The sequence below is a fragment of the Mus musculus genome, chromosome 9 (assembly GCF_000001635.26).
Source record: "Mus musculus strain C57BL/6J chromosome 9, GRCm38.p6 C57BL/6J".
NCBI lineage: Eukaryota > Metazoa > Chordata > Mammalia > Rodentia > Muridae > Mus > Mus musculus.
Window position 1 is genome coordinate 42,445,805 of NC_000075.6, and position 26,607 is coordinate 42,472,411.

Below are 26,607 nucleotides of genomic sequence, written 5' to 3' on the forward strand. Positions count from 1 at the left end.
CAGCATCTTCTCAGTTCCATGATAAGATTAACTCCAGGATGGCTCGAAGAAGTCTGTCAGAGGGGAAGGCCCTCACATTCACTGTTCATCCATTCTGTGCACTAAATGTTACACAAATGAAGAAGTGAGCTGCCGAATAGGAGGCACTGAGCTGCTGTCTAAAGCATGAGGGATCTGGATAGGCTGAGCGCATTCTCCTGCATCACTCCTGTGGGTGAATGTTACCAAGCCATAACGCAGTATGTGGCTAGAATCTGAAATCTAGGCTGTGACTACACACAGCTTAACAGCTCGTGCAGGGGCCAACAACGTACTGCATTCCATGACCTAAATAGCAAGGAGAAGGACCTTCACAGAGAGGACAATGACCAGCTCCCCTTCACCTCTTCTGAGGAGGCTGGGGGTATGAAATTCTGCTTAATAACTTCAAACAAAAGTACAACTCCTATCAAATAGAGACAAAACGCAAATCCTTCTCCAACATCCTCTTGCTCATCCGTCTATATTCCTATAATAAAAAAAGAGTAACTTAAAAGGATGGAAAACAAATTCTGGGCTCTTCCAAGCTAAGGGCTGTGTGATGCTCTTTTTCCCATCTACATCGGCCAACAGCCAAGTATGGTGGGGACACTGGGCATGTCCCCAAACACTAAACTGGACAAAAGCTAAGCAATCAGGTGGGAAAAGTCATGTGTTAGAAATATGTATGTTCTCTCTAAGTATAAAGATCAAAACGGCTTCCTGTGTAACCTCACACTGGGGATAAGAGTCAGGAAGATACAATGTTGATTAGACTGATAAAAATTTACTTATGAAGCCAGGTGTGGTGAACGCCTTTAACCCCAGCACTCACTCAGGAGGTAGAGGCAGGTGGATCTCTGTGAGCTGAGGCCAGCCTGGCCTACAGAGTGAGTTCCAGGACACCCAGTCTCAAAAACAATTTCTTTCTTTTCTTTTCTTTTCCTTTCTTTTCTTTTCTTTTCTTTTAACTTATGATAGAAAAATTTCCCAACAGCAAAGATGACACACTCCCCTGAGTGTCTAAGACAGCTCTTCACTTGGTGTCTTTAAATTAAAAATAGAAACGACTCCCCTGGCTGGAATGAGCTGAGGTGGTCATGTGCAAAGATGAAGAACTCGCACCAGCTCCCAGGCCCCTGCAGCCCCAGGGTTTCCCAGGCCCCTACCCTGGCTTCTATAAAGAAAGAAACTAAAGGTGTAAGGAAAACAGAAAAGATGATGATAAAATCTGTCATTTATGCCCAAGCTTTTCTCTGCCTCACTCGACTGACTAACTCCTCCCTACCCTCAAATACTTTATCCAATTTCTTTTAAAAAAAAATGGTTTCAATAAGAAAAAGGGTGGTGGAGAGATACATTGGAAAAGGTTGGACAAAATTCTACCCAGCCAAAATTCAAGTCAATAGCTAAAAACCACAATTGCTTTATATACAGGTACCCAATTAAGAAAGGCAGACAGACACACTTTTCCCTCCCTCCAAAGTATTACATTTCTCACCATATGTGTTTTAGCCTTGAGATATATAGCAGCTAAGAGCATAAAACAAAAGAAATGGCTCATTACATGTAATGTTAGCGAGCATTCAGAAAACTCAAAGAACATACTATGTTCCTTTGTTCAACACTGCTATGCTAATGCAGGCTTTATTCAAATGGGTTAATGTCTAGGGACAAATAATCTTTTTCATGATCAGATACATGGATTGTAAGGGAGCTGAAATGTGATGTCTTAAACCCCGTGACCTATGGAGCATTTGTAGCTGGTGAAGAGTTTAACTGAGGCAAAACAATCAGTCTTCTTTTGCAGTTGGCACTTCTCTAGTCTCTTTATGCTCTGGTATTTACTCTAGAAGCCTGGGATCAACTGCAGTTAAGAACAAGGAGGATTACAAAGGATGGTGAAAACCAGAATAAACTGGAAGAGAAATGTGAAAGCAACAGCATCAATAGGCACCAGGTGCATAGGAGGATGCTCAAAAGGAGTGCAGAGACATTCAGGTAAAATATGCAGTCCCTGGCTGGATGCGGTGTGGTTTTAGAAACAGCACAGACCTTTGTTAATGTAGAGAAGTAGCCCGGTTCCTAGCATACGCTCTGAGTGCTGGTCCACCCTACAGCTAGCTCCCTTCTCTGAAGTGCAATGACATCATTATTAAACTGCTGACCAGTAAGCAGAAGCTCGGGTACATATTCAAAGCAGAGGTAAAAACATAGCCTGTGTGCAATTTTCAATCTCCCAAACAACAAACTCAAGAGGATTCAGCAGGGGATGGAATCAGAGGGGGTGTGGTCTGAACACCTTCCCACCCCCAGTGCCAGGGCGTAAGTCTACCCAACACTGCGGAGCCAGGGTTTCAGCATTAGGGTTCAGGAGGGCCATGGGTCTGAGGGTGACCGGCAAGGTGACATGCTTTTTCTGCACCTGGGCAATGTGGACAGAACATGCCTGGTGACTGCGTGTCTCAGAGGGCCAAGAAATTACAGAGTATATTTGTGAGCAGTGAGATATGTAGTTTACACAGGCAAAAAGATAAATGTATGCATAAAAGCTACCTCTGGAGCAGCCCAAGGAATCACACCTCACTTATAGATCAGGTGACAGAACAGTCAAGATTTTGATAAAAAATCCTATCAAAAGAGAAACTATCACTACGTCTCACACACACACCAGATTAAACAGGATAGTGGAACAGATGTTAGAAAAGCTCAACAAACAATATTCATGATTTTTCTTAAACAAGAAAGCTGTTTTAGGATTTGTGTAGCACTCGGTAGCTACAAAGGATTCCAATGGTTAATGACCAGTATGTACGGATGAGTGAGGGGGAGGCTAGAGGACCAGGTGATTTCAGGGAGGTCATAGAAAGAGTTGCAGCAAGCAGACTTCACCAATCCATAGATGCAGTCAGTCATCCCTTAACGCAGGCAACAGACTTCTGACTCTAGTGTGTCTGTAACAAGACAAAAATCACCACCAGAACCAAGCTCGCATCTCTAGGAGTCAGTAAGTGACCACACCACACTGGGATAAGTCGTTCTGCAGTCGTGGGCACAGGTGCTCTGGGGGAATGTTCCTGACTGAACTGAGGGCCAGGGGAATCTGACACATAGACAGCAACCCAGGCAGAGGCCACATGACAGGAAAGAGAACAGTGGGATTGGCATGACTAAAGTGAAGAGGCTACCATGTTACGTGCTCACGATGTGTGCTACATGCTCATGGTGTGCTGTGAATGGCAGTGCAGGGCTAAAGACCGACATAAGGTTCTAGAAACAGCAGAGCTGTGTGATGAGAGACCTTCATCAGGATTCAGACCTTGGTTGCTAAGCAAGGAAAATGGAGGAAGGGTGCCATGCAGCCGAGTCCAGCAGGATTGCTTTACCTCAGCAGTGTGTGGTGCAAGAGTGGAGGCGGCAGGGTACCACAGGCATGGCAAACCCACTAAGTAAACTTCTCCAAAGAGCCAGAGCAAAGACAATGAGCGTAATCTAAGGCAGGAGAATGAACGGGGTTGGGGGTGGGGCGGGGAGAACTGGTTTATACTTTGTGGTGTTTCTATCAGGACATGTTTCAATTAGGTAGGTAATGTTATTGATAATAACAAGAAGGAATGTCATGACACTGTTGCTGTGTAGTTGAGTTACTCTGAGATCGAAAGGCATCAGTTTTATCAAACTACACAACATTTGATTAACATAAGGGAAGTTGTGAGGATTTGTCACGATTTCAGTAACAAGAAAAGGACTAGAGTTTTGGCTTCAGCAGAAGCACTACTAAGCCAGTCTGCAGAGATACAGAAGTGGAAGCAGAGGACAGGGGACTGAGAAACAGAAACGTGAGCAATCGGAGCTTCTGAAGACGCATCCACCTTCTGATGACTGAAATGAAAGTCGCCACGCTACGCACACCAATAAAAGCAGAGTCACAGCAGTAAGCACCAATGAGAATTCACCAGAGGTAGCTGGCAGCTTGCTGTTGACCCTAACACAGAGATGGCCAGAGTCTCAAGTAGGACCACAGTCAGCAGAACAGAAGTTACATAAGCAAGCAACAAGCATCGCCTTTCCCCCCTCAGAGGTGGGGTACATAGGCTTTACCTCATGCCAGTCTTGGAGCTTGTTGTCAGAAAGATCGAGTTCTGACACGTGAGCACAGAAGGCTGCGATTTCTCTTTCATCTCCCGCGCAGGTAATGCCGCAGCTGTTCAACACGAGCACGCTCGGGAGGTTGAGGCGATCTGAATTATTGGAAACACAAAACACTTGCTCCACTCAGCCTCGCTCCTGTCTGTGTACATTCGCCCCAGGCATCATAAGGAAACAAACCCTATCTCCTGCATTCCAAGAGGGTCTTGGGACCTTGAATCCTAAAGAGAGTTAAATCTGGGCCAGGAAGAGCTCAGAGGTGCTGGCCTCCCTCCAGTCTCCTGGGCTCTGCTCCCCGCTGCCTGTCGCCAGCCACCAGCAACGCGTCACGATCTTCTTGCCTACACCTCAGTCCCAGCTAACTTGTATCTTAGACCACCATCGACTGACCTCAATTCTGTAGTTCTGAAAAGCATTCTGTCCCACTCTTTTCTCTCTAGTGCTCCTTTTAAATGTTATCTCAAACTACTAATGAATTATCTGCTAAGCCACCTCTGTCAAGTCGGTGTGTTCCAAACATCTTCCTCACTTATGGGAAGCCAATCAAAATGCTGTTTCTTTTGTTCCTGCGTATCAATTATTCCCATTTTACACTCATGTATTAACAGATTTTCCCTTATGAAAGTATATCTTTCTTTAAAAATAAATTCCTAATGGGAGAAAAGGCTTCAGAGTCTGAAATATGCAAAGATCAGGTCAGCAGAAGACCAAGTCTGACCATGCCTGCTCTAAGGTGCGTAAGGTGTATCTTATGTATCATAACCCCGCTCTCACTATCCTACTGAAAGGGAGAAAGGTGACAACGCAACCACTTTTTCACCCACTTGGAAAAAAAACAAGGCCACCTGAAGGTCATGATTTCTAACTTGAGACCTCGAATTATGTTTTTCTATTAAGTACTATTTAGTATCAAATTTCTCAGATGCAGAACATAGCCTGGGCCACAAACTGCCAACTCAGAAGTTTATTTCCATAGAGTGGAAGAGAGTTAGTTATATTGAAAAATGACTGTCAGCGGACTCTGTGCTGGAATGAAAGAGCAATTCCCTATGAACCACCTTTAATCACAGAGAACTGCTGCTAACATCTGTTATGGTCAGCTAAGATGCAAAGGCTAGAAAGAGCCCATGCCGCACACTCCCTCTCCGAGAATGTCTCTGTCTCCTCCTAACCACACTCTACATTCTCCAAGGACCAGCTAACCTTTGAAACCGTTCTGATAGTATTATCTTCTAAATTCCATTCTCAGTCACTGTGGTTTTCATTTGGCTCAACATAAGCTACATTGTCTTATAGCTTCAGAAACGTGAATGTCGTGTAATCTAATCCAAGAACCCATGGAGGTCCTCAAGAGCACAGGCCGGCCTGCACTACTCTCTACCCTCCAAGGTGCTTGAAAGGGTGTGCCCTTGCAGTATTATTCCCTAAGTATTAGTCTTGCCTGGAAAGGACAACTAAGATGCCTCCAGCCAATCTGGAAGACTCAGTTCTCCGAGGCTCTTTATGAGTACACTGGAATCATAGCACGCAGTGATGACCATCTGACTCAGAATTTAAAATGAAGGCACTCATTCACAAACAAGGCGATCTGTGATCCAGCCTAGAGAATCGCCCACAAATTCTTTGTTCTACCTTCCTTACCTTTCATAGGCGAGCCCTGGGGAGTGGCTGGGACATGGACTCCCACCCCAGGGCCACGGCGGTAAGGGAAGTTTTCAGGACTGTATTTTTCACACAATACTTGCATGAAACTTCTCCCACTAGGCTGGTCCATCTTCTTTTCTGAAAAGTCTATAAGAAACCAAGAAATCATCAAAATTATGTACTTATTGATATAAGAACGAATTCTTATTCACAAGGAAGGAGGCTGGGTACTGGAGAAGTGTGTAACATGCTACTTCGTCAGGCAAACTTCTACTGTGTTGAGCCTCTGCAGTGTCAAGAGGAGAGCAATGATCACACAGCATGGTGTGGTCCACATCACTAAAAAGTCATCCAGCATTTAGAGGAGAGAGGTTCTTCCAACCATGGGTAACAAGAACATCTATGGTTGGTTTATAAGGTATGTGTAGTAATTTGAAAAGGCTGAACAAGATGGTACAGATTAAACATCAGACTAAATATGAACAGTTTGTATAAACCCTCTAATACTGTCTTTCAAAGCTGAGTCTTTATTCATAGTAACAGAACCTGTGTGTGTGTGTGTGTGAGAGAGAGAGAGAGACAGAGAGAGACAGAGAGACAGAGAGAGAGAGAGAGGGAGAGAGAGAGAGAGAGAGAGAGAGAGAGAGAGAGAGAGAGCATGTGCACAGACACTTGTACACACTTATCTTTAGAAACGTATGACTTAGTCAGGTGTGGTGGTGCGCGCCTTTAATCCCAGCACTTGGGAGGCAGAGGCAGGCGGATTTCTGAGTTCAAGGCCAGCCTGATCTACAGAGTGAGTTCCAGGACAGCCAGGGCTACGCAGAGAAACCCTGTCTCGAAAAACCAAAAAAAAATAAAGAGAGAGAGAGAGAGAGAGAGAGAGGAAGGAAGGAAGGAAGGAAGGAAGGAAGGAAGGAAGAAAGAAAGAAAGAAAGAAAGAAAGAAAGAAAGAAAGAAAGAAAGAAAGAAAGGAAGAAAGAAGTGTATAGCTTAGCTGTGGCTGACATGATAGAAGTATATGTGTGGTAGTTTCTGAAAATCTTTAAGATAGCCAGTGCTTTCCATCAGACCACCCACTTCCTGCCCTCTTTCATTCTTTCAATGCAGAAGAGATGCCTCACTGGATCATGGGACTAGGAAATAAGCCTAATGAAAGTGGAATATAAGCCAAAGGACCCAGCTTCCTAAACACGGCACTGACCTAAGCTCTCAAACTGGCACCTTTGGGATTCCAGGGACAGACAATGTTCTACTTTGACATAAGCCACTGTCCTCCATTTCTTGGTCACTTACTAGACCTAAGCCTACCTAATACAGAGTGCTATTTCTTCTGGTGCTGAATTTAGGTAGTTTTCTCTATTTAATCTCACCCAAGGGCCTAAACACTCAGTAACTCTCACATTTTCTCTGCACTCATGCACATATTAAAGGAAAGAATACTAAACACGCTGACTTCTGACGGCCTGATAACCCACTACCCTCAGGGACTGGCTTATGCTGTGTTCTCTATCAGCCAGGATACAGACAACTACAATTCATCTCCAACCATCAGCCACCATAATACTTTTTAAAGGAATGAATAAGAAGGAGAATGGTGAGTGAGAAGAAGTAGTGGCTAAGGAAGGCACAGCAGCGAGAGTGCCCTGGCCTATGAGGGACTTTGAGAAACCGGGTGTTACCACAGCAGCTGCAGGCAGGAACCGCCCGCTGCATACTCCACGAGCGGCTGAGCGGAGTTGGGAAGAGCTGGCCTTTGAGGAGGGGATTATAACTTGCTTGTTTTTTGTTCTTTACACTCCTCTTGGTGCTTTAGTATAGCACAGATATGACAGGACCAGGGCCAAGAGCTAAGTAGCTAGGAAGTCGCTGTAAAAACACAGGCATGATGATGAAGATCTGAGACACTTGCTGAGCATGGGAGAACCAAGGCAGCTTTAGTGAGCAAGGTTTTGGGGGGCTAGCAGAAGGGGAGGTGGGATGTAAGGCCAAGCCTTGGGTTTCTGATGCTGACCATCAACTAGTGCCTTTAACTGCACTTCTTCCGTGGACAATGTGGGGCACTGGATGATACTCTGAGAAACATTATAAAGTTAGGTGGCAAATGCTGACTGAAGATGGAGACTCAAGATGGAGACTCTGATGTCAACCTTAACATAGGACAAGTGATGAGGACTAGAGAGACAAAAGAACCGTGGGACACCAGGGACAGAGGAGGCAGTGAGTCACAAAGAAAAGGAGCAGGGACAGCCAGAGCGAGGGCACACCCCCCAGGCTAGAATGAGAAGTGAAGGAAGATGAGGTGGCAAGCCCCTCAGTAGCTAGAACAGAGAGCCATGGGCAGCTGTCACTATTTCCCCAGTAACGAACAGAGACTGGCTGGAGAGACTGCTCAGTGCTAACTAGTACCCCATGTTCCCCCAGAGGACCTAGTTTGGTTCAGAACACCAACATGGCAGCTCAAAACTGTAACTTCAGTCCTAGGGGATCCAAACAACTCGCCTGGCATCCTTGGGCACCAGGCATGCTTGTGCTGCACATACACATATGTAAGCAAATACTCATGTACATCAACAATAAAAATTTAAAAAATCACCTAAAACAACTAGAGACTTGAATGCAGCTACACATTAGCTAGGGAGGCGAAGGACTGGAAGACACCAATGGGAACAGACACTAAAGGGCTTCTCAGAGAGCTGCTCCATAGCTTCAAGCTGCTCACGGTGAGTGCTGCCCTTTATCTCACCGTAGTAACACTGCTTTCCTTGTGCGTATACAGTCAAATAAGTCAAATGCTGGCTCTTTTTCTCAGGCTATTATAATAACTCTACCATTAAATTATACAGGGGGAAGAACTGTGAAAGTCTATATCTTCCAGTGCTAACTCAGAGCAGCCAGTGCAGCGTGCCGTATACAGCGCGGGCTTGGTCGATGCTGCTGAGCACTAAAACCACTCATGTCTACAGTGCTGTGTGGGAAAGGCAGAGACTGATGGGAGAGGGTAGATTAATCCCCACTCAGTTTTCACCACTTAATAGCTCTGTGACTAACAGCAAGATGCTCAACCTCCTGCAGTAGCAAACATGTCAGCCAGCATTTCGATCGTTCTGTAAAAATGAGCACATCCATCTAATTAGTAGGCAAATTTGATCTTTTCCTTTAATAAATGGTAAAATCTATGTATACCAAGTAATTGCTTTAAGATAAATCTTTCTGATTATCAGGAAATGTTTGATTTATAAATTTTATCTATTCACATACTACGGTGATGGAAATTCCTTGGATGAAAGGAGTGACACGTGGACAAAGGTTTACAAAGCCCTGCTGTGGACACTTGGGTCACAGGGCCACTGGAGAGACTTCCAGTGTGTTCTCTGGATTCCTCGGCTGTAGTAAAGCTCCAAACTACACACACTCGTCATTCCATATGGACATTATGGTGAGGTGGAAAACCCACGGACACAGACTAGGTACATATGAACTAGCCCCTAACCTGTCTTTCCTCCTCACCCGTGGATGATCTGACCCGCCCCTCAAGTTTGTTGCAAGGATTTAAAGGAGCAAACAGCATGAACATAGAAGTAGCCATTAGACTGCCTGTCTTCAACCACAATGGAACATATTTACTGGCCGTAAATATGATTATTATAAATATGATTAAGTATCATTAGAGATGTTTAGAACACACATGTTCACTGATTACATGCCTATCCATGGAACAAATGCTATACCTGTATACCTGACACCAGAGAGTATATAACAGGTCACCTGGGAACACCTGGACATGGGCCTGCACTGTTTAATCCCTTTATTTATGAGCTTACAGTGGGTACCTGTTTTAGAGCTATGAATATATGACACTGATCTAGCTTGTCCCACCTAAGGAGTGATAGGTGTCTTAACAGGGCTAGCGTGGCTTCAGGAACTCTCCAACTGGCAGGTTCTTTGTTTATGGAGAGTCACCACCATCAACAGCAGACAACACAGGCCAGGCGCTCTGCCACCAGTGAAAGGCTCCATGGCTCTTAACAAAGTCTGTCTCAAGCAGAACACCAGTGCAAGCTTTTAGAAATGGTTAACAAAGCAATTGGAGCAATTACACTGTCTTCTTCCATACAACTGGCAGTTCAGAAGGCTAAAGTGTAGGGAAGGCAGACTGTCACTGTGGCAATAAAGGTCTCTGTGTTCATGTGGCATCTTTGAGCTGGAGGCTTCTGAAGCACTTCCGCCTACATAACTCAGGGGCAGCTAACTTGGACGCAACTTAGATACGGAACTCTCATTCATGTGAAGATAAGAGCCCAGGGATAAACAAACAAACGTGGGAATTTGAATGTTTTTCTCTTAAGTCTTCAAGCTCTACAAGAACTCTTCCAAAGCCAGGCCTGGTAGAGCCAGCCTATAATCCTCACTACTTGAGAGGCGGAGGCAAGAGAGTCTAAGGTGTAAGACATCCTGGACTACAAGTGATTTCTAGGCCAACTTAGTGAGGCTTTGTCTCACAATAAAAATTACTAATAAAAAAAGGCTAGGAGTACAGCTTAGGATAGTCCTTGGTTTGCATATACAAGACCCCAGGTTCAGTCCCCAGCATCCTCAAAACAAACCACAAACCTCTTGCACATATTCAGGATGTGAAAATATCTAGTGTTCTCTCTGGAATTACAAAGTGACCCCAGGCCCCTTTACTGGTCATTTACGGAAGAGTCTTGCAGCAACATGCCTGCGTGGCTGTCCAATTAGAACCTTAAGAGGGCCAAATGGATGTGTAACAAAATCTGCTCAGAGCTGCTGTGTTTCAGGAGGAACGGGAGGTGGGAAAGGAAGGCTGAAAACCAAGAAGACTGAAAAATGAGGAAATGTAGAATGGAAAAGATCTTTAACTCAAGCCTTTTAAAAGGTTTGGGGGTAATCTATGACTTTCTGGAAATAACAGGAGTCAAGTTACACCTGTCTACCTCTGCAGTTGGCAAGATTCAAATGCATTTGTAAAGCTGTTCTCAATTGGTGCTTGAAACCCGGTAGCCAACGAGCCAGGAATCTTGGGTGATGCTGCTGGGTTCCATTACAGGTGGAGAAACATGTGAAAATCTCAAATCTTTTGTGCCTCAAGATCCCACGTCAGTATTCTGTCGTGCGCCTGGAGAAAGTCACAACAAAGCCCCGGCTGGGGGATAAGGGGCACACAGTGGCGCGGCGGGCGCTGCCAGGCGGATTGCTCTCTGAGCAGAACACCCAGCCCCGCCAGTACAGTCGGACAGCCTGTACTTTACATTCTCACCCCAAAGGGTGGGCTACGAGAAGCGTCAACTCAACACAGCAGGGTTAAAGCTGACCTGGACGCTAATAGCCTCTGGTGGTAAGCAGTGTCAATGCTGCCCACAGATGCACCGTGGAACAGTGGGCTTCATAAAGCATAAATACTAGCAGCCCTGCTCACGACTTCTCAGACAGAGAAGTAGAACTACAACCTCGGAGTGCCAAATGTAAAATCAAAACCTTATAAAAATAGATTTATTGGCTTGTATACGCACAGGCTATCTCTAGAAGGAAAAAAAAAAAGAGTTGGAATAGCAGCGGCAACTGATGCAGAGGGAAGGAAGGAGGGAGGAGAGCAGAGAGGAGCCTCGCCACTGCCGACTCTGAGGCACCTGAAGCAGCAGTCCCAGGCGCCATCGCTCAGAGTGGGTGTTTTTATGTCACACATACAGGAATGACCTAATGATTTGTCAAAGGCTTTTTTAAAAATTATGCTTTTATTTAATCTCAGGATTTATAGTTTATATGAAAAATTCAAGTTGGATTTTTTGGGGGGAGGTAGAATAGATAGTATTCTAATAACATTAAAGGAATGAAAAGGGGAGAAAAGAGAAATAGAACGGAAGATCAAAAGAAGTTGGTAGTTTTGTAAAATTCGGTGAAAGAAACGGGTGTGTGCATACCTGAGCCTAGGAGTGAACTTCAGCAGCGGGATAAGCGAGGAGTGGAGGTGGACACGCAGGTGACCCGGCCACCAGGCCCTGCAGCTCCTCCCTGCTCCCTCACAAGGGCAAAGCAAAGCTCCACTCTGGACTATGGACCGTACACAGGGCTTGTAGGGACTTCATGCCTCTGCCAGCCAAGTGCAATTACACAACCACAGCAGGAAGCAGAGGTGCACTCAGGAGCCTTGGGAACTTTGGGCAGCCAGGTCACCAGGACTGGAGACTAGCAAAGAAGACCTTCCCCAGTGGAGCACTCTGGCTGGTCTCACAGTACCGCAGCACCACCTGTCCTAGCCTAGGGTGGGGCTGGACCTTCAAGAAGAGTTTCCATAAGTGGAAACTATCTTTGATTTGGATCCACTTAAATACAATAAGTCAGTCTTAGCTACTATCAGAAGTGGGGCACCATAGTGGCACGTCTCACTCCATCTGAGGAAGCAGAAAGCCGCCCTCTGGAAGCATCTTCCCGCCCATCCTGACTTAGGAGGAAAGGGAAACACCTGCCCAGGCTGCACCTTCAGCACAAGGCTCTCTTGGTGACGCTGCTGCACACAGTGGTGCTTCCTTCAGAAGAGACTGACACCGGGGTCTCTCACAGACTGTTGGGGGGAGGTGAACAAATGCCTTTCCTTTTCTCTGTGACTTCTTTCTGACCTCCACCGAATCATTCGTCCTAAGGAGGCACACCTGCCTGTTGATGACGTATTAGGCAGGTACTTCCACAGAGTGTTGTCACTTAGTGGGAATCAATGAAGTCACATGTACCAGAGGCTGAATCTGTGCTGAGCACTACCACAAAGAGAGAAGAGACAAAATTTAGGCCCTGACATCTGGGCATTTCCCACTTAGAAGGAAATACATGGGATAAAAAATGTATAAACAAGTCACAGAGAAAGTAAAGTGGGGGTAAGAGAGACTGTTCAGTAGTTAAGAGCACTTCCTGTTCTTGCAGAGGACCTGGGCTCAGTTACCAGCATCCATGCAGTAGCTCACAACTATGTCTAACTCCAGTTCTGAGAGAGCCAGTGTCTCGTGACCTCCAAGGGCTCCTGCACACATGAAGGTGTCTCTCTCTCTCTCTCTCTCTCTCTCTCTCTCTCTCTCCCTCCCTCCCTTCCTGTCTCTCCCTCTCTATCTCTCCCTCTCTTCTGGGCACACATGTATACACATAAAACTAAATGTATTTTTATAAACAACAGGAAGGTGTTCACTTTTGGAGTGAATCCTGGCCCATCTAGCAGAAGCGGGAGTTGGAGAAGAACATTCCAAGTACAAGAGACAAAGGACCACGACCTGGCAGGCAGACCTGAAACATTACCAATGCTGTTAGCACACAGGGATGGGGGATGGGGTGCAGATGACTGCTCAAGAAGATGTCAGAGCATGCTGACATGTTGATGTCAGCAGCTGGTTACCCTGTGGAAATAAAAGGATAATTTTCATAGAACACTGTGGACCCAGCACAAAGATGGAGTTCCCGATCCGGCGCAGAAGTCAAAGTGATGGGGATCTTTAGGTCCTTCCAGGGTGGGGCAACCTGAATTTGCTCACGTCAGGGAAAGCATCAGTAGTTTCACCATAGACAAGGGAGGGAGTTGAAGCATGCCATAAGGAAATGAAACGTAGGCAGAGACAGAGTATGAGCCTGACCTTAGCGGGGCTGGAATGAAAGTGCCAGAGAGGAGTGGCTGATGAAGAACACCCAGAGGTCAAGGACTGCTGCTGCTGCTTAGGGTCAGAGAGAACCCTGCTGGCTAAGTGGGAGGAGTCTGCAAAGGCCAGCAGTAAGTAGCAAAGCAAAGCCTAAAGGAGACACTCTCCTGGGCCACTTCCCACAATCCCCTGGGGTTACCAGCTCTCTTAATGTTCGAGTCCTTCCTCATCTATTTGACTTTCACTAAGTGTGGATTCCTCTTTTAACCTCATCCCAAAACTCCTTTCTGTTTTTGATCCCAAACCTTCAACATTGTATTCTAGGAAGTTTCAGGTTTTCCCTTGATTCATTTTCTGAAAAGTGGTTCTGATCCATAGCACGAGTGCATCCCACTGAAACACAATCACTCTAGGACAGTGTATGGATATGTTATATATGTCTTTTCCAGAAAAGACCTTAAGAGTCTAAAGATGAGAGTCAGTTAATCACCTTATTGGTTTTAAAAACTACATTATCTGATCTGAATTTTTAAAACCTTCTATTTGAAAGTAAGCAGACGATCCTATAGGCGCCACACTCCCTGCAACTCCTGCTACGGAGCACTCCTGATAGCTGAGCGGCCGGGGCAGTAAGTACAGCCAAAAGCCTCTCCTATTGGAAGTCACGCCACACCAGAAGACATCAGTGACCTAGTTACCAAGCAGACTGAGTCTGAGAGTGCACCTTAGGGTGTCCTTCCAGACCACACTTTCCAGGCTATGGAAGGAGTATTTTCTACTCAAAGATTACATGGCTTTTAGACATATAGTTTTAGAATTTGCCTGAAGTTCATGAAAAACTTTCTGTGTCCACACATACATACACACACCATCCCTGTCAGGGCCTTTTTCCCCATTGATGAGCTGTTACAGTGGAAGCCATGGGCAGCGGCCATGTCTGCAGAATGAACACCTCAAAGACCGTCCATGGCAGTAACCAGGCTGGGGCTCTTCTCTAGGGCACCCCAGTTTAGTCTGTACTGAAGCTATGGACACCTTCTATTCTACCTCTTAACTCTGGGCATTGTGTAATGTATCTAACTAGATGCCCTCTTTGGATGAAGTAAGAAAAATCTATCGAGTCTAACAAATGTTTAGAGCTACCCTGCAGAGACTAGGTTAGTCAGCTTGTTAACTCTTCACATTCCAATGCAGGGCACGTCTGGTTGATAGACCATCACCAGCCCACGCCACGCCACTGTGATCTCACACCCACCTGCAGTCAGGCATGCTAGTCCCAAAGTGCACTCCACACAGCATCTTAGAGCTGTGCACCGGCCGCACATGCTCTCCTAATGCACACGAGTCTGTCAAACACGGGCAGATGCAGGGTGAGAACTCGAATCCCTAGACTTCTGTAGCACCGCAGGTCTCCTCACAAGCAGCACAAACCTGAGACTACTTGACTAAAATTCCTGTCCTTGACTTAGTGACATCAGAGGTGTTAAAACTGTGGCTGTGTTACCAGGGAGCTCTTTGCATTTTCTACTGGGAGCCATATTGCACACAAGACACATGAAGTGTTGGCAAGGTTTTCTTAGCTACAGGTACACATCGGCAAGCAGGGCTGACACGCGTGCTTGTTGTTCAGTATATTCCAGCACAGCACTGAAAGGCCTACCCAGTGCACTGCCCCAGCACGAGAAACAGAACAAAGTGCCTCTTCATGTGAAACTGTTTCAAAGTATTAATTTCTAAATACTTCCTAATGTTTATAGTTTCTCAGTGGCTAAATATGCTGCAAACCAACTGGCTGTGTCCCATTAGGCACGCTGAAACAGAAAACACTGCCCAGAGACTCAGCCGCACACCACCACCCCCACAAAGGGTAGCATTTGCTACTCTTTACTCCAACACCTCCAAAGAGATCCCCTGAAGCCCCCATAACCAACTCCTCACAAACAAATCAATGCCCACCCTGAGCTTTCTATTTGACCTGGATCCCACCCGGAAAAATCTCAAGGCTTTATCACAGCACTTACTCAGAGCAGGGCTAGACGCGTTTACTTCTGAAGCCATGTCCCCACACCTATGTCTCCACGCCGAGATTAACAATCGTTTTAAAGCCTAGAACTTCACACAGCCACTCTCTGAAAAACACACTGACACTTAATCTGTATTTACAGCCTGGGAAACTGAGGGGGATTTGCCTGGGTTTCTGGGGCCACACTAGCATGCTAAGTCATCCTTGCTGTACCTAATCTTGCTGAGTCATGCTGACTTCATTAAAAAAGTAATATTTCATGTCAACAGCACCACATGCAAGTCCTAGAAGTAGACCTTGCTAAAATGTATGAACTGATTGTAGCCAAAATTCTTACTGTAACTACATCAAAGTCGCCAAACCTGAACACAAAACGGTAGCCCTGCCTGGTGAGTCACCAAGGGAGGAACACTCCTCTGTCTTCCCACAGCAATGCAGAGGTCACCCCTCTGAACAGGTTGCTAATACACATTTTCTTGTAGCTGTAAGCACACAAGTTTAAGGTCATTACCCAACTGCCTACAGCCTCTCTCATTATTATCTCTGAGCTGCCATGAGAAGGCCCGGTCTCATTAGGAACAGACGCTAAACCTATCACCCAGCAGCCTTCCGGAGATAACAAAGCACTCTGATAACCAGGGGTCGCCACGTGTTACAACAGCCCGGACAAAGTATGGCCAAGTTTACACATGGAAACAGTCAGCAGCTCCTTCCAGTCCCCCGCCACAGCACTGCTGCTGATGGCAGAGTGTGCTGACTCCAGAACTACGCTGCTTGTAGCTGATGATGAGAGTCTACCATCCCTGTGGCTGCAGTCAAGCTGCAGAGCTCCGGGAACTGCTGGAGGACGCATGGAGCAGTTAGCACTGAGATGCCAGTGCCCAGTCCATCTACTACCCGACCACTACCTACCATCAACTCTGAGTGACCACAGAAGTGAGTGTACTGGGCTGCATGGCTTACTTATAAAATTACTGCACAGTAGATTCGATCTGGCTACTTAGGGCCCAGGACTATGCTGACTGCTGCCAAGTAGTGAGACCAAACAGTAAACTGTCTGACGGTTATAATGCCGTTCCTTGTCAGCTGGACAACCTTCTGCCACCTCCCCTGAAGGATAAAATAGGTGAGTCTAAAAATGCACTTAGAAGAGATTAGATCTGTGAAGGATAAATCTCCATTTTTTATTTCTTGTAATCATTATTAAGTTTCATGAGGACACACATTACTAAACAAATGAAAGATATCCTTTCACAAAGGGTACTTGCCTTTATAAAATTTAGGCCTTAAATTATTAAAGATGATCATGAAAGATATAATCTCACTGAGTTACTACAATAAGGATTAAATAATTTAGACTTGTTTTCAAAAAGTAGAAATTGAAATTTTTCCTAATTTGATTCAAGCCTATGGACTAAATGACAATGCCGTGATTATCAACATAATAAAAGCATCTTCAAGAAAAGAAAGCCTTATCACTGCAATAATGCCATAAGCCAATCAGGAAACTTAGCATGTAGACGTCACTGAACTAAGTGATTCTCTCCTGATAAACAGCTCTGCGATGTGTATGGCAAGGCCAGCTCTAATGCTAACAATCTCCTAAAAGATTATCTTCAATACTTTCCAACCCATTCTGCATGTCTTCCAGGTCTCAGATCCATCTGTTTGCCAAATGTATCTGCAGGTCAACATTCAGAATGTCCGTGGTTATTTGTGGATACACGCAGAGGGTCCACAGTAGGAGTTAGCGAGTGAGTACCTGGAGCTGAGGCAGACAGGGTGGGGCTCCCACTTCTGGCTCCAGCTCTGTAAACAAGCTCCCATTTGAGGATCTACTCAATGCTAGACTTTTCATGGGTTTTGTGCATCTGATGTAGCTATTTAAGATGTCTCTCAAGACGAATACTGAAATGGTATTTGTTCCTAAGACATGGGAGGCTCTCCGTACCTTGTGGAGGAAACATGCCCATTAGACAGGTCTCATTCAGACATAAACCGCAGTGTGGTGAATTCACTGGGAACCCAGTGAATAAACAAATGTCTTCAAGCACACAAATGAAAAACAAGGCCACGTACTGTCCTTGCTCATTTGACAGAACATGTCTTCAGGATCACAAGTTCACAGGAACTAATCTGTGCTTCCTGGAAGAACTTCTGTTCTATATCCACAAACTCAAGGTGACTTTGCAGAAAAACATTGAGAACAACCAAACCAACTACACCGTGTTTGAGAACAACTCCAGGGAAAGAATAGGCCAAGAAAAGAGAAACCGGGCCCAGGGCCCATGTAAATAATGCATGAAGGGGCAGAGAAACCAGCTGGAAAAACTTAAAAGCAGTCAATAATTAATCCTGAAACAGTGAATATAGGTCTGAGGATAAAGAAAAGAGGGATAGAAAAGAAACTGAATGCCAACCTCAGAGCACAGGAAAAACCTCAACTCCAGACAAAACCCAAAAGCAAGCCCCTTCCTTCCCCAGAGGCAGACCTGCACTGCTCCTAAGGTCCCTCCTAGTAAGGCAGACAGGCTCGCCTCCTAAAGCCACTCCCCCAGGGGCAGACAGGCACTTCTCCCAGAGCTCCTCCCACGAAAGCGCACAGGCACTCCTCCTAAGGACTGCTCTATGCCCTTGACTTTGAAACTTCATAACAAAACATCTCCAACACAGAAAGGAGTTGACAGTAAAATTAAAACCTTTTGATCATCAAAAGACGTTAAAAACATAAAAGACACACCTAAAACTGGAAAAAGATTATGTAATATACATAAAATACAAAGAATTGTTTATTTTTTTAATTAAAATCCAATGGGGAAAATGGATAAAAGACATGAACAAGTATTTAACAGGAGATGGCCCTAACTGAGTAATAAAATTATGGAAAAGATGCTCACCCTCGATAACCCAGACAAAAATGAAAATCTCTGTGACCTTATACATAAGCAAAAGTTTAAAGCCCTGACGGCTGAAGCACTAGGGGAAAGTGCTCCTATACTGTAGAGAGCTCACATGTGACATGTGGAGAGCTCACATGTGACTGTAGAGAGCTCACATGTGACGTGTGGAGAGCTCACATGTGACTGTGGAGAGCTCACATGTGACGGGTGGAGAGCTCACATGGGATGTGTAGAGAACTCACATGTGACGTGTGGAGAGCTCACATGTGACGTGTGGAGAGCTCACATGTGACATGTGGAGAGCTCACATGTGACGTGTGGAGAGCTCACATGTGACTGTGGAGAGCTCACATGTGACGTGTGGAGAGCTCACATGTGACGTGTAGAGAGCATGAGGACATCCGGTGCAAACACCTTACAGCGGACAACTCTCTAGATAGCAAAACTGAAGATAAACTCATCAAGTCTCCACATGTTTGCCCAGGCTAGCCTGGAATGTGTGCTCATCCAGCCTCTACCGCCAGCATGCTGAGATTACAAGCACGCACCCCCAAGTCCTGCAGCAGCACATAATATTTGATCCATCAATTCCAGCTCTCAAAGAAAGTTCTAGAGGAGCTGGCGTATGTGGACCAAGAGACAAGGGCACGAACGCCCATAGACAGTTCTTTGAATCTGCAAATATCCTGGAGCTAATGGAGCTCTTACAACATACACATAAAACGAAATGCTGCACAGCTCATTAAGTGAGCTTCCTCATCAACGTGGACACATTTTCAAACAATGTGGAAGGCTTGGAGATTTAACTCTGGTTCAGTCCCTAGAACTTAGGGGAAAAGTTTCATATATATATATATATATATATATATATATATATATATATATATATGTTTATGTATATGTATATGTATATATGTATGTATGTATATGTATATATATATATACACATACATATATATATATATATATACACACACACATACATACATACACACACCGTGCACACACACACCGCACACACACACATTGTGTGCGCCGGTGTGTGTGTGCACTGTGTGTGTGTGTGTGTGTGTGTGTGTGTGCTCAGTGTGTGTGCTGTGTGTCTGTGCTGTGTGTGTGTGTGTGTGTGCATGCATGTATGTATGAATATTTTGAAACGTGTAAAATTAATCATCACTTCAGCTCACACACCTAAGTGGTTTAAAACAAAAAAAAAACCTTGGGTTTAGGAAGATGGCTCAGTCAACAAAGTGCTTGCTATGCAAGCATGAGTCTACCCAAGTTCCATCTTCATCTCACACACACACACACACACACACACACACACACACACGGGCTTGAGCTGACTAACCAGAGAAGGGTAAAGCTGGCACAGCCATGCCCCGGGAGCTGCCCCTGGAGGATGGAGGCCAATGATGGGAAAGGGCTCGGGCTGGGGCAGTCAGAGTTCTCCACTCTGAAGTGCACTTGACTGCTCTCCTCTCATGTCACCAGTACAGCCCTCAGCATCGCATCCAAATCTACCTCAGCCTCCGTTTTCAATGCTCTGCTCAGACCTCAGTGGCAGTTTCCTCACTGGTATCTCCCAACTTCCTGTGGTCTGTTCAAAGTAAGCCAGATGTATTCTTCAGAGTGCAGGTGACTTCCTTTCTCACTGAGAACGGAACCTAATTCCAACCTCAGGCCCTCTGGGCTCTGCTTTCTGCTCTTTCCCTCCCGCACTTCCTTCCTTTTACTTCTAAGGCTTGCCAAGCTCATTCCACCATTTGCTGATTCTCTGCCGAGTGTTTCATCTCTGTATCCAGGAAGTGCCTCAAATTTAAACACAGATGTCACCTTCTCAGAGGTTGCCTCTGACCACAGTGCCAAACACAGGCACAGCATCAGCATCTCTCCTTCTCTTCCACTCTACAGGGCACTTCTTGTGACCCGTTCGTCTCCACCAGTGAGGCTGTGTCACCTGGCTTCGTGTTACCCACAGCGGAGCCTGGCACACACCAAGTACTGGATGGTTGAATGGAAAACTGAACTTTGAGTGGACACGATGCAGAATCTACTGACGGTGAGATGAAAAGCAAGTGGATTGGAGAGGAACACAGTAGACTGGGGAGGAGAATTAGGAAAATCACTGGGAAAGCATTATTCTAGGAACAACCTTACCACTACCTGCAGTGGTACTTCCGGCCTCATTCCTAAAGATGGTTAATAAACTGCTAATCAACGTTTCACACTCCAGGATCTTTAGTTTTGAAAATGTAACTACTTAAATCTCCTGGGTCTAGGTCTCTCCTTCCATTCCCCTCCTCTCGCCCCATGTCTGTCTCTGTCTCTCTGTCTCTGTCTGTCTGTCTGTCTCTCTGTGTGTGTGTGTGTGTGTGTGTGTTTAATCTACTTAGAGAAAAGCATTGTACTTAAGAAGATGCCTCCAAGATGGCTGAGTGGTTAAGAGCATGTACTATTCCTAAGGAGGACTTGTGCCAGGAGGCTCATGACCACTTGTGACTTGTTCCAGGGGAATCCAATGCCCCCTCTGGACACTCCAGGCACCTGCACTCACAAGCACACACCTACACACAGGCATATATATTTTTTAAAGAGCATGCTTTATTTAGTTCGAGTTCATTATGATCATTAAGCAATTTGCACAAGTTAACCTCTCGATGCCTAAACCAACAGTAAAATGAAGCTATGCATTGCATCTCAGCGCCATGAACATTATGAAATAATGTTCGTTCAATGAAAGTATCTAGTTAAGTAGTTAACATATAGGAAGGAACTAATAGTTATTATTGGGAAGACCAAGAAGGGAAGTCATGGCAAAGGGGCCCCCAAGGGAAGTCAAATCACCGGCGTCCTTACACACAAGAGCTGAACACACAGCCAAGGTTAGCCCTGTGGCCACCAAGAAGTCGGGTGAACACAAAGCTCAAACACAAGGGTGGGGAAGCACTCAGAACAGGAGAGTGTCACTAACTCCGTCAAGGAGTAAGTCACACACAGTATGGCTGCAAAGAAGCCTTCAGAAACTCAGCAGATGGGAAAGGGAGGAAGCTGGTGCAGAGGCAGAAGTGAAGGACAGACGCAGGTAAGGAGGCCGACTGGAGTGTCTGCTGTGCTGTGCTGAGCTGGGCTGGGCTGGGCTGTGCAGAAGGGAGGGGACCGGAAGGTGGATACAGCTGTGGTCCCACCACAGTGGGCTGTGTTTATGAAGTTTACATTCTAGTCGCTGGGCAGTGGGAAAGTGAAAGGAGGGGATTAAACATGCCATTTTGATAGCAATCCTTTTAAAGACAGAAAAGCATCCTAAGTCCTTAATCATTACATCCCGGATCTGTTAACCGAAAATGGCAACTATGATAAGCCTGCACTCCGAAACCATAAAGAATCCCAGTGCTCAGACTGGGCTGGATCTGGCCGCCACCTCATCAACTTGACCAGGAGGACGTTAAGGCACTTGTCTTTACAGCAGCAGAGAACAGCTGTGTTTACCCTGCGCATGTGCTGTGTAGCTTGCCATTACTATCTCATTTAACTCTCACGACACTCATAAAAGGCACTATTGACCCCATTTGAGATCAGAAAACCCAAACAAGGCTTGGGTCATTTGACTAGTGACTGGCAGAGCCAGGATTCCAAGGGAGGCAGACTTCAAAGCCCTAAAATTAAGCCAGCCTGTGCAAATAGGGCACTGCTCAGTTCATTAAACATCATGCACTCAGAAATCCTTTCTGTGTACCTGCTAGAGTTTAAAGCATCATGCGAGGCTGGTGACGCTGAAATTTTACTGGGCAGAACAGCCATGGGCAGAGCACTAAGACATAAATGTCCCCAGCCCCACCCAGAAATTTTGGTTCAGGAAGCCCAGGATGGAGTCAGGAATCCATTTTTTCACTTGTAAGTTCAGTCGATATGATTCACCTGTTCTGTGAACTATGCTAGCTGACTGTGAGGTTCAAAGGCATTAGAGACTCCTGACCTCCGAGCACTTCTCATACAATAATGCAAGCATAAAGACATCACATGAGAGAGGTCATACAAAATAAAACAAGAATGAACAGGATTTGATGAAGAAGGGGTCACTCTCCCGCTGGCAAAGGGAGACACAATGAACCGTCATCTGGGTGGGACGAGTATCTATTTGGAGAAATGGGATGATGGTCAAAAAGAAAATTAAGGAAAGCTGGAGAAGGCCCTGAACATCAACCATTACACTAGTCTTTTTACTTAGTGCTGGCTGAACAGATGATAGCTGATGGTTTGAGAGAAGAGAACAGGACTAAGGCTAGCCATATTGTGTGTAACAGTTCCCTCACAATGCTGGGCAAGATCACAATCGACAGCTGGCCTACCACAGCTCTAAGCCCCAAGAACCAGGATGCGTAGTCTCAAAAAGCAGAACTGACAACTCCTGAGGCTGCGTGGAGGGCACAGCTCAGGGGTATTTCTCACCTACTAAACCCAGATCCTAGCACTAGCAGCCCAAGTTCCTTTTCAGAACTCCTCCTGGAACTGTGGTAGAGTGTTCGCCTAGCATGTGCCCGGTTCTGGGTTCATTTCCTGGTCCAGGAGTAGGGCTGGGTGTATATGGGTGGCATCTAATATATCTGGCCCGAATCTACAAAGCACTCATTTCACAAAATACAGTTCAGGAGTAAGGTGTGGGTACACAGGCCTGAGCAGCCCACATGCATGTTACACCATTTAAATCTAATACACACACACACATATCACTATTTGGAGCAACACAATCTCACTTTATTCAGTATTCTAACAAGTATCAAGTGTCCAATTTCCAATTCTCAAACCCTAAGCATTCTGGAAGCAAAACCTACAAGGGCAGAAGAGACCTCTATGGATTTGAGCATCAAGGGAGGGATAAAACACTTTATAAAGGACACAGGATCAAACCCAGCGAGTTCTCCACAGTCGTTTATTCAAGTGTACAAATGATTCCAAGAGTCTTGAAATGAATGAGAGTCCTCCCTAGCGATCCCAACATCTACTACAAAACATTCTTTAAAACATGGAATATTTAGCTTCTCGGAGACACAATGGTTCACACATGCCAACTCAATCCCCTTCAGCAGCAGCCACACCACAAGCCAACAACAAAGGCAGGGGCCTATTTTATAAAGATGCCTGATGGTGCCCTGTGCTGATGGCACCGTGCTGCACCCATTGAAGACGGGCTACGCTGAAGACGTTTAACTTGGTCAAGTTTTCCCAGACGAGCGTGCCTCTAAACTCCATTTTCATCCACATCAAAAAATAAGACTGTTACGAACTGTCTCATGTATACATCCTGTCATTGGTTACTGAAATGAGGTAACATCCTATGACATGCCACGTCCCCGCAGCAACAGGCTTTGTGACAACTTTCAAAGGAAGCGGCGACATATGAAGGGCCCTTGCTTCATTCACTGACACCTACCAATGGCTAGTAAGAATTCACACTGTTTCTCTAAGGATTTCCTCTAGCTTGTGTGGATGTGCATGTGTGTTTGTGGAGGTGCACGCGTGTGTATGAAGGCCAACCGGAGCTCACGGGTTCAGCCCCTGCGATCTTGCTGTCCTGACTCCCCAGTGTTGAGATGACAAGTGTGTCACTGTACCCAGCTTTTCTAGGAGGGTGGTGGGAATCACAGGCCTTCATGCTTGCATGGCAAGCCATTTACCTACTGAGCTACCCCCAGCCCTTCATCTATGTCGTAAACACGGGAAAAGTATCTTCATGTGAGAAATTTAGGTGTTATCTCGCTGAAGGTCGAGCTTACATTTATGATTAAGTTTCTTCCATATCCCAACACATGAATTTTACTTATATCCTTATGCAGACAGCAAATCCCCCATCTAAAAACTACTCAAGACCTTGAAGTGGGATCAAACAGCAGAAAGGTAAATCCGTGTTTCCTCTCTTTAAAAAAAAAAACTTTATTTTTATGTGTAGGTGTGTATGTAGGTGTCATCTGTGGGAGTATACGTCACAGGTGTACAGGTACCCAGAGGCCAGAAGAAGGTTATGGGTCCCCTCGGAGCTGGAGCCACAGGCAGAGTACATGCAGAGTCCCCTGACATTGAGTGCTGGGAGCTAAGCTCTGGTCCTCTGGAAGAGCAGGTGCTCATTAACTGCTGAGCCATCGCTTCAGCCCCACAGGTCGGCCAGTGTAAAAAATATGGGACCTGTGAAATCGAATGTCTGTTACGTATAACTAAGACTGCTGTATTTCCCAGGCATGGCAAAAGACAGAGAAAAATCAAGATGAACTTGTGCCCAAGTGCATCAAAACTTAGCCCAATGGTAGGTACTTCAGGAAATGGGTCAAGCACATTATACTATCACTGAAGTCCACTGAACATTATAGTCCACTGAAGCATGAAGCTGCCCCTACAAAGTGCATAGGATGCACTTGCCCTCCAGAAGCTAACAACATATTATACGCTGACTAACCAAAAAAAAAAAAAAATTGCCTAAAGATGCCATTTTCCCAACCACAAATTGTGACCTACGAATCGATTTGCTGGAATTCAGTCAGCATGTTTTCTTTCTAATGACAGAAAATAGAACATAACAGAAATAAGCAGACGGTACCTAACAAGGGTAGGCGCGGCTCTGTGAAGCCAGACATGGTGCCTCACATCTTTAAGCTCAGCACTGGAGAGGCTGGGACAGAAAGAATACAGAGAGTAGCAGGCCAGCCTGGGCTACCCAGTGAGGTCAAGGCCAAGAGAATCTGTATCATAAAGCCACTACTTTGTAAAAACCTTTCATTCGTGTGTGTGTGTGTGTGTGTGTGTGTATAGGTGCACAAACTAAATCATAATGCCCTTATCAGTGTGAGGTTTTTGCTTTTTTCCTTAAGTTAGAGCTATGGTTAAAGCCAAAGGACCCAGGCTGACTAAACATCCTTAATCCAGTTCTCTGCTCAAGACGAGCCTATGAGATCCTATCAAGAGCTACAGAGACAGAATACAAAAGGGGCAAGCCTAACCAAGCCTGCTTTGGGCCCCAGGGCCTCCCCCATCTTCCCCCCAAACAGTTTGCTCAAGCACTCTTCGCTCAAGATGGAACCACTGAAATCTATTCAAGAGTTTCTTGATACACAGGCAAAGGCTATACAAAAGCAGAGAGAAGGACAAGTCCCAGCCAAGCTTTTAGCTGGCCTTGAGGTCCTGCCAGTTTCCTTAACAGCCCTAAGGCGGAGCCTACAAACTCCTGTAGCTAAGCAACCTTGGAGTGGGGCTCCTCCTTCCTCCACTGACTGTCAACAGTTCAACTCCTCCAATCAACTTTTCCTCAACTACAACTTCTGCAATTGCTGCCTGTGTCCCTAAGGAGGACGAATCCTCTTCCCTTCTCCAAATCCCAGACTGTCTTCCTAGTAGTTCCAGAAGCCTGTACTCTATTCAGTTTATCACAGATCATTTCGCACCATTACCAAGAAGCTAGGATGGAGTCTCCTGGCAGCCCCCAATCTTAATACGGCTTGGTGCAAAAACATGCTCCCCAAATTCCTAGCAAACTACAAGCTTTAAGCAGTCCAGGAAGGGACAGGCTTAGTGATCCAGGAGTTACAGGGACAGCTGCTCTTTCCCACTAAGATACCAAATCTTACAGATGGGGATACACCCCGAGGACTTGACACGTCCAGTTGTTTTCATCATTTTCCTGATTCAGTGATTCAAAGCTAAGTTTCCCACCCAGGGAGCCGCTTCCATACCCCAGGCCTCAAGGAGGCTGGGAGCATCTGGCTTGCTGCCGCTGTCCAGCCTTCTGCCCTCCATCAGTGCGCCGTCCTCCCAGGATCCCAGGCTTGGCCTCCTACCCCCACAGGTGGAGCATGCCTCGGGCCTCCGGCCCCGGAGGAGGAGCAGCGGCCGGGCTACACTCACCCCTCGGCCCGGGAGGCGGCGGCTCCTCGGGCTGCGCCTCCGCCCGCCCGGCCACCGCGTCGCCGCTCGGCTTCCGGCCTGCTCCAGGCCGGCCCCGGACCGGCTCCACTTCACCTCGACCCCTTCTCCGGCCGCCAGAGCCCAGTGTCCTGCATTGACCCGGAAGCAGCTTTCCGGGGACCCCAACAACAACACGTGACCCCGCCGCACGTGTCACGTCCGCTGCGTGATTGGGAGGGGCCAGAGGAGACGAGCCTCTCAGAGCGAGCTGCGGTTGCCATGGCAACCGGGAATGGTGGCATTCACCTAGAGTGGATCAGAATTACACCCCATCTGCTTGCTTTTC

General features: G+C 46.0%; 1 protein-coding gene and 1 long non-coding RNA gene across 9 annotated transcripts in view; one reads left to right on the forward strand and one right to left on the reverse strand.

Annotated features, from left to right (window-relative positions):
* Tbcel (tubulin folding cofactor E-like) overlaps positions 1–26,434 on the reverse strand; it is a 59,923-nt gene extending 33,489 nt beyond the window's left edge. For 2 of the 5 annotated variants that reach the window (NM_001378604.1, NM_173038.5), the window contains exons 1-3: positions 26,262–26,434; positions 5,809–5,958; positions 4,120–4,259 (exon numbers count right to left, since the gene is read on the reverse strand). In NM_001378604.1, coding sequence (NP_001365533.1) covers positions 4,120–4,199 — 80 coding nt within the window. In that variant the 5' untranslated portion in view covers positions 4,200–4,259; positions 5,809–5,958; positions 26,262–26,434. Of the gene's footprint in view, positions 1–4,119; positions 4,260–5,808; positions 5,959–11,753; positions 11,797–15,469; positions 15,863–26,261 lie in introns of those variants that run through there. The other 3 variants (XM_006510396.4, NM_001357656.3, NM_001357657.3) reach the window with 3 other exon arrangements.
* The window catches only part of Gm16322, a 45,141-nt gene continuing 39,232 nt past the window's right edge, over positions 20,699–26,607 (forward strand). For 3 of the 4 annotated variants that reach the window (XR_001779127.2, XR_001779126.2, XR_001779129.2), the window contains exon 1: positions 20,699–24,266. This is a non-coding gene — a long non-coding RNA (predicted gene 16322). The remainder of the gene's footprint in view (positions 24,267–26,607) is intronic. The other variant, XR_001779128.2, reaches the window with a different exon arrangement.